Source organism: Ipomoea nil, unplaced genomic scaffold, assembly GCF_001879475.1.
Source record: "Ipomoea nil cultivar Tokyo-kokei standard unplaced genomic scaffold, Asagao_1.1 scaffold2926, whole genome shotgun sequence".
Classification (NCBI taxonomy): Eukaryota; Viridiplantae; Streptophyta; class Magnoliopsida; order Solanales; family Convolvulaceae; genus Ipomoea; species Ipomoea nil.
In genome coordinates, this window is record NW_017619354.1 from 3,754,872 (window position 1) to 3,763,425 (window position 8,554).

Below are 8,554 nucleotides of genomic sequence, written 5' to 3' on the forward strand. Positions count from 1 at the left end.
AATTGAGTCCCTGAATAACATAAAATCATGCAATTAGGTCTAAAATGACTTGTTTACATTAAATGCCGGTTACCAATTTTAAAAATAATTTTTAAATATATTTTTAAATAAAATAATTAATTAAAACTAAAATTAAAAAAAAAAAAAAAAAAAAAACTTGAACTGTCGGAGACGAAGAGCTTCGTCTCCAGCCATGGAGACGAAGCCTTGGTCTCCATAGCCGGAGACCATCCCTTCGTCTCCAGCCATGGAGACAATTCAAACGTCTTCGTCTCCCTAGTTGGAGACGAAGAAATCGTCTTCGGCAGTTCTAGTTTTTTTTTTTTTTTTTTTTTTTTTTATAATTGAATTTAAATAATTATTTTATTTAAAATTTATTTTTAAAAAATTGGTAATCGCCACCTCAGCACAGTTTCAGGTCAATAGGTCATTTTAGACATAATTGCATGATTTTATGTTGTTCAAATACCTAATTGTATTGTTTTTAAGTTCGATGACCTAATTACACTTTGGTGTGCAGTTCAGTGGCCTATTTGACCCTTATTTTTTAATTAATGAATCGAGCTGAATTCAAGACTCTCAATATTTGGATTGACCAACTTGCGAGTCTAATCAATTTTTTTCTATCATATAAATATAATATAAGAAATTGAATTACTATATATATTTGTATTTATATTTCTTAAATTTCCCCAAAGGTGGTTTGGCCTATTTCTTTATGCTAATATTGTGGACATGGCTTTTGTTAATTTTCTTTTTATATAATTTCTCCTCTTTTATGTGCGGTGTTTCGTATTCTAAGTTTTCAAAATTTCTGCTTCTTCATTTCTTGTTTCCATGCAACTTAATTAGAGAATGACTCTTTATTGGCTATTATCGTATTGAAGAGAGGTGCGTACAATTCAGCGAGGGATTAGTCATTGTGTTTTACGGTGAAAATCTTGAATACATCCAAAACAAAAAGAAGTGAAGAGCTTATTTAATAGGAGAGATCTTCATTATCATTTACTTGAAGTCATTAGATAAATTATGTCAGCTCACCCCACACACACAAACTAATCGCTTCCGAAATTGGATGTCAATGGCCATGTTTGGTAAATGGTTGTTAGTTGTTTGCTGATTGGGTTAATTAGAGGATATAACTAGATGATAACATTAGCTGATTGTAGAAAAGATGTTTGGTAAATTAGTTGTTTTCTGATAGCTGTTTGGTAAAATTTATTTTCTAAAAAAGCTAATTAAAAAAAGTTACTTTAAGTAACTTTTGAATTTTAGCATTTTGAAATACAAAAAGTCAATCAACCCAACACTTATATTGATTTTTAAACCAAATCAAACGACTAATAGTGGTCAAATAAGCCAAAATTAACCTATAGGCTAACTATTTTACCAACCAGGACCAATGTATCGTGAAAAAAAAAATGTATCGCAGTTTCTTGAGAGGAAACCATGAACTTTTCCAATAATATGATTTTACATAGGTAGTAAAAGTTATTTGTATCAAAGAACTAATAATTCATGGTGTTGAGATGACAAGCTTCAATACAATGAAACATTCAAATCAAATTTATACTTTTCCCATATATATACCAAACATGCCAATGCCAATGCCATGATTGCCTTTCCCACACTTTATTATAAGTACAAAGAAGGTGGTGCAATATCTCTGTTTTTAGTTCAAGCAATTGCAAAAGCAACTTGGTACACTTCTTGTCTCTAAATATCTTCCTGATTGCTCTCACCCATCATATTTCCGTGAAGTAAAACCCCAACACCATCATAAGCTGACAATTTTGTGGTATAATTTTTAGTGGATCCACCATCGATTTGTCATGTCAAAATTGATCTAATTCAGATTCTCCTAAATGAGGAACTTTATTTGACATATTTTAATGCTCGAATATGTTGTTCTGGTCTATTGCGTGAGAAATTAACGTTTCAATGCTCTTAAGACTCCCAGAAGAAATTTTCAAAAAAAAGACTCCCAGAAGAAGTGAATCGATTTAAAGGAAAATGTATTCCAGCACACAATTAGCTGTCACAATTAATTCATTAAATATGGTTTTGCACTATATTGGGCTTGCAAGGTAGGCCTTTCAATGCTCCTGCTTTAATGGTTCTGGTCCAAAACTCTCCATTTTCTCATTATGCTTAGCTCATTGATTCAGTGAACAATATTTTAAAAAATTCTACTGTTTAAACTTTTTGACAACGACAGTGTGAAAATTATGCTCAAAGTGAGTAAATCATTTGTGCGTACAAATATTTGGCCATGTCTATTCTTAATAATATAAAATGTATTTCTCTTCGGTTATTTTACTTAAACGGTTATAGTAACATCGACATTTTTAACTTTTAACTTTCAAATTTAAAAAACGTTATACTATTAATTCAAATACCTAAAATACCCTCACCATGTCAAAGATTACCTCAAGACCATATGCACATAATAAGAAGCTTCTCATCATCATTACTAATCAAATAAGAAATTTACACTTATAACCCCAACCAAATCAACCTTTCTCCAGCCACATATGCTTGAAGAAAGAAAAATATGATTCAACTATATAGTAAAACCACTCATTAAACCTAATATCAGCGGGTGGTAAAAGAGACCACCACGGCACCTTCTACTTTTATAGTAGAAGGAAAAACACCAAAATAAAAAATAAAAAAGAACGGGCCAAAAACCACTGGCCTCAAGAATTGGGTATACCCTTGATAAACTAGGGTACCCCACAAACCCAGAAGGCTGTTTTAAACTTAGCCTTCCCATTTTGACCCTACACTCGGTCACAATACTACTAGTCTACTACTACTACTGACACACCTACTACTATAATTATATGAAACGCTTAATCGGTGGGAGTTTTCTGAGGTAATTAATGGCGGCGGTTCTCAACGGAATTGGGCGCCGGAGTAAGTTTGACCGAAAGACCAGCCGGCGGGGGCGACATTGTTGGACACCAAGCTGCGGCCGTCGCTGGTGGTTACCTTGAACGACAAAGCCTGGCCGTTAAGGTTGGCGTTGCTTTGCCAATTTTGCCCCCAGTTCCTCGACATCGGCTGCCATGCCGTCCTTGAACCCCTCACCTCCACCGAGTGGACGTCGCCGGCGCCGCCCACATTGGTGACCAGTACCAGGTTGAAGAAAGCGTGGCCGTTGATTGTGAACCTTATTCCTCCCCTTCTCTTGCAGGGCACCCTAAAAACCCAAAATTAGTGTCAAAATCCAGGTTTAAAATTTATATATTTATGAACTCCATTAAGGTGAGAGTATGTTATTATACCTTTTGTAAGCGACGGGGACGATGCCGGCTCTGTACTGGGCAATGTGTTGGAAGACGGGCTGAGAGAGGTCAAAGTGGTGGAGGGGAGGGTTGCACCACCCGCCGGCGTTGTTGGGGAGGCCGTTGTTCGGCGGGCAGAAGTTAGTGGCGGTGACCTGAATAGTTCCCGGCAGGCAAGATTTGTCACCCACACACCTAATTGCATAGCAAGACCCACAGCTCAACCCATTGTTGAACAGCGCTGTACTCAGCGCTGCAGTGTTTGTACCATACCCTTGACTATACAAATTCCCATAACCACAAGCCCCACCTATACAAATAAATCCAAACTCAACATTAATCTTCTTGAGTATATAACCATTAATGTGCAATTCAACTATCAGCTTATTAAACTTTTAGTTCTAAATCCAGAAACATAATATAAATTGAAACTCATGAAAATGACAAAAATACCCCCGACAAAGAAAACATGAGATACTGAAATGTCTAACATACCCATCGTGCCGGAGGCGTCACCGCCGCCGTAGAAGGTGGCGTGGGCGTTGGTCCACCCTCCTCCGGTGCCGTAGCCATTGACATTAGAGGCCATTGCGAGAAGGACAGCGAGGGAAACCGCAATGAGAGCCATGAGGGAGAAGAGGGTAATTTTACTCTTTGGGAGTGGGATTTTCAAAAGGGGATATGGCTATGGGGAGGAGAGAAGTTTTTGTGAAGAAAATGGTGAGGAATGAAGGAATATAAATAGAAGGCAGGTGAGGGGCGTGTTTGGGCTTTACAACAGTTGCAAGTTATTAACTAACAACATTTTTTAGGGTTGTTGGGGACCATAAACTGTCAGGACAAAGTAGGAATATATCATAAAAATGAATTTATGTTTTTTCTTTTTAAATTTTTTATGGTGGGAACCCCCTGTACTTTAAAGAATTTAAACTCTGACCCAGCAATATTTTTACAGCTAAGCATTACAATTTACAATTTACAATATACAGATAATAGATAGATAAAAAGTGACATTTAAAAAAAAAAATGAAAATTTTCGAGGGAAATTTTGAAGGTGGAATTGGGCCGGGAGGGTGGTTAATGGGCCGGAGAGTGGTATTTTGGTAGCTTTCAAGAGGGTAAAGTTGGCAATATCCTGGTTTCAAAAAAAAAAAAAAGTTGGCAATATCCAAGTGGGGTCTACCGGTTTTATCGCAAGGAAGCTGCACATGCAAGCATCGCCCATTTGCCGCAATCACACTTTTTTCTCTGCCTCAATTCGTTCCCTTTTTATTTATTTATTTATTTATTTTTGTGAACACTATTTTTTCTGTTTTTTTTTTTTTTTTTTTTTTTTTTAAATTTTTTTTTTGTTGTAAGACTAAAATTTGAATTGTGCAACTGGTGGGAAGTGGACACTTTTAAGATAACCTCATGTCCTCATATTCTTATCTCCTCCATGCATCTCTATCTTTCTAGCTAATCAATTCTTTCCCACTGCAAAATCTCCTTTCCTCATTTTGTTTCTTGTTTCGTGTAATATTTCTCATTGCCTTCTCATTTATACTTTATACCCAACCCAAATCTCTTATAATTTTAGGTTTTGGCTAAGGTAGTGCTTGCCACCAGTGTATCTATGTCAGATACAATAATGCACAGTGAACTTAGACATACCAAGTATTGCAGAATAAATATTAACATTTTTTTGATACAATTTAAATAACACATCTGCTTATATTTGGTACAACATACATCAGTGCAGTAAAAATCTCGTATAATTCAACTTGAAAAAACATTGTTTATATATATATGTAAATGTAATGGATTGGAAGTCAAATTAATGCATGATGTTTGAAAATAGAGGTTGATAATTTTATAGGTAAAGTGTGAACAAATTAATGTCAGTGTACAATGCATTAAAAGTTAAAACCCAAATACATAAATATAGGAGTGTCAATTTGGTATGTATGACCATTATGAAATTAGAAATAATAATAATTATAATAATAATTTTGGCACCGCTCTCCCTATAGGGCACAGCAATAAATGGCAAGGAATAAATGGTTGGTATTGTTAAAGTAGTTTTTGAGTGGTGAAGGCAGGGCGGTATAAGTGCAAGAATTGAATGCACAATCTATTCTGATCTGGTAGAAATATTTATTGGACATGACTCACTTCACACATATTTCATATGTTCAGAGGAATTCAGTCCCTCCCCTCTCACCGGCCACCATCTATTAATTACCAGTTCTTGCATTAAAAAAAAAAAAACAAAACAAAACAAAACAAAAAAAACCAACCTACCTTACCTACATCCCTAATTGCGGTCAGAATTTTTTACCAACCTACTCACACCTAAATTCTCCTTTCCGCAACAAAACCATGCAACTAATGTAATAGCGATATAATATTTTCTATCATGTTTACAGTTTAAGGTGGGTCATCAATGATTTGTTGATTCTTCAACGAATTATTTTCAAGGATTGTCTTGGTGTGTCATGCCCTAGTCAAGTGTTACCTTAGGAGGTGTCTTGATTTTGAGGCTTCGCACTTCCATTTGTTTTCAACCCTTAGAAGAAAATTTAAATAAATAAATTTAATAATAATAAAAAAAATACTCTTTTGTGGGTAAAGTTTGAGATATTGCTCGACAGTTGAATTGGTTGTAGGTCCTAATCATGTTCGTGTTTTTAGCTCAACTCAAATCCGAAACTTATGGTTAAGCAATAAGAAATATGCATGTGTCATCCTAAACACGCCATTATGGATTGTTAGATGACTCTATCTTTATAGAAAATTTCATAACTTATCTAAGCTAATTCTTGTGAAAGGACGGTAATGGTATGAGTTAATACCATCTGAGGTCCTCCGAGTATAGTAGTTTTGCCTCGTTTAGTCCTAAATTTTCAAATTGATCATTTGTGGTCCTTCGACTTTCAAATTTAACCATTTGTCGTCCAAGTTAACCACCCAAGGTCCTTCAACTATTAAAATTTAACCAACCATGGTCCTTTCAAGAGGACCACAACTGGTTAAATTTCGAAACTTGAAGGATCATGGGTGGTTAACTTTGACCACAAATGGTTAAATTTGAAAGTCAAAGGACCACAAATGATCAATTTTCTAGTTTAGGACTAAACGTGACAAAACTACTATACTCAGAGGACCTTAGATGGTATTAACTCGTAATGGTATTAACTAAATTCAGAATTAAGTTTATTATTTTATTTCCTAAGGTAATGTGTGTGTAGTACATGCATCTCAATAATTAACATTTTAAAGGATTTTGTGAGTGGTCACTGAGATTACACTTACACATACATGGTCATGGCCTATGATCATCAATGCTTTTTTTAAAACATAATCTGAAAATGCTTAATATTTTAATATGTAATCTACGTATATAAGAAACATTTGACCACAACTGGACCATATTTAGCACACTTTATTATTGGCCATTGCGGATTAAAAAAAAAAGTATGAAGTGGTACATACTATACTTATATTATAAATTGCTTCGTGTGTTTTTTCTATTTTATATTCTCTGTAATAACTAATAAGATCAAGAACGGAATATCTCTATACATTAGTTCAAAATTCAGTCAATAACCAAATAAATAATACTCCGTAATACCAAAAATAAAAATAAAAATAAAAATCACAAACAACACTTTTGGTAAAGTTTTTTTAAAATCTAAATAATTAGTTTTGTACATTAAAATAAATTTTATTAAAATGATGAATTTGAATACATTTTATAATTTTACAACTACAGTTTAAAAATTAAATATGATGAGCACCACAGTCCACATATTATCTATCTTGATCTTTTTAAAATTTTATTTTTCTTCTTACTGCTTTTAGGAAAAGATAAAGAGACGAAAGAAAAGTTAAGAAAATTGAAGAGCGATGCAGGTTGCAGAGGAATCTCTCTTATCTGCAGCAAATTGATCCAACCGAAAGCGATTCAATTCAGCTTCAAAGTGGCGCCAGTGAAGCCTATGCACTTGCAAACCTATTTGCCATTTTCTTCAATACCTTTACTATTTTTTTTTATTTTTTTTTTTGGATTTTATTCTTTTTGTTTGCTTTTTGGATTGCATTTTCCTCTTTCATAGTATTACGCAAGCACTACCCAGAAAAAAAAAAAAAAAAAAAATGAAGTCTATAAGCAAAAAAATGTGACTTAAATTTAAAGATTTTTTTTTTGTTGTGTTACGACTAAAACTCGCAGTTTTTATTCAGAGGTACACTTGTAAATCACTCACCTATGTAATAGCCCGCTGATGTAGTAAATGATTGGGGGTACTACGAATACGTATAAATTAAAGAATGAGACCGGACCGGGTACTGGCCCTTGTGTGATCCAATGATCTGCTTGTTGGTTTAATGGGTCGAGCTCGGGGTTAGGTGTGAGGCCGGAGGTTCCCGAGGTGAATGAGACTATAGAGAAGTTGCCAATTAAAAGTCTCCTCTATCGTCGCGTTGCAAGGTATTTATATTATAAGGAATCCAGCAGCACATGCCGAGAAGCCGACATATACGCCACATGTCCGGCATGCACTCGGCAATACAATCGACTAATGAGGAACGAACATGTGTAATAATATACCTGTCTTTTAATAGCTTGTTGGGATCAGTTTTAGGAGTAAAGTGGTTCTGCTAGGGGTCAGGCCCAAGCACGGGAAGGTTAAGGCAACGACTTACTAGGTCAGTGAGCCAAGTAACCCAATGTCAGGTCTGTCATGTGCTTCGATTATGGTTGGGAAATGATCCGGGTCTTGAGGCGAGTCGAACCCGATCAGGTGTTAAGTATAACAAGCTCCGTACCCCGTAGTATATTCCCTATCACCCGCAAATCACAGGAGAGAGATAAACTAACTAGGAAGACCATATGAAATGAGTTCAATTGAGAAGGTGTTAGCAATAATCAAACATGTGACTTTTAGGTACAAAAATTATGTTTCATCAACCCGAGCATCACTAGTAAAAAATATGACTTTTAATTTAAGTCACTCCACCTTGTGTTCCAAGTCGGTAAGGACCAAAAGGGGGTAAACCAGCATAGGTTACCCATAGCTAACTAACTCAAACTAAGAAAGTCAATAAACAACTCTTACTGTAAGTCAAACTTAAAATCTTATGGTTATCAAGTAAATAGTCCAATCGACTTGGTTGGACTTGTCTCCTATGAAAATATACACACAAATTTGGTAGTTAAGTTTCTATGTACTTATATGATTTTATCTGATTAACTTCTAATAGCGTTGAGTATGTAATTGAAT

The 8,554-nt window shown here is 34.9% G+C and overlaps 1 protein-coding gene across 2 annotated transcripts; it reads right to left on the reverse strand.

Moving 5' to 3' along the window:
- Positions 1 to 2,441: 2,441 nt before the first annotated feature.
- LOC109162042 (expansin-A1) lies at positions 2,442 to 4,005 on the reverse strand. 2 transcript variants are annotated; one of them, XM_019310686.1, is made up of 3 exons: positions 3,786 to 4,005; positions 3,291 to 3,600; positions 2,442 to 3,205 (listed from the first exon to the last, which is right to left on the reverse strand). In XM_019310686.1, exons 1-3 carry the CDS (start codon positions 3,916 to 3,918, stop codon positions 2,899 to 2,901), a joined length of 750 nt encoding a protein of 249 aa, XP_019166231.1. In that variant the 5' UTR covers positions 3,919 to 4,005; the 3' UTR covers positions 2,442 to 2,898. The 2 variants fall into 2 exon arrangements, with proteins under 2 accessions (XP_019166231.1, XP_019166232.1); XM_019310687.1 differs by lacking the exon at positions 3,786 to 4,005 and adding an exon at positions 3,706 to 3,741 and having other exon boundaries at positions 3,291 to 3,619.
- Between the last annotated feature and the right edge of the window lie 4,549 nt (positions 4,006 to 8,554).

Coding starts and splice junctions, on each gene's coding strand:
- LOC109162042 (XM_019310686.1), bottom strand. CDS start 3,918: ATGGCTCTCATTGCGGTTTCCCTCGCTGTCCTTCTCGCAATGGCCTCT. Junction 3,601..3,785: donor TGACGCCTCCGGCACGATGG/GTATGTTAGACA, acceptor TTATTTGTATAG/GTGGGGCTTGTGGTTATGGG. Junction 3,206..3,290: donor GTCCCCGTCGCTTACAAAAG/GTATAATAACAT, acceptor TTGGGTTTTTAG/GGTGCCCTGCAAGAGAAGGG.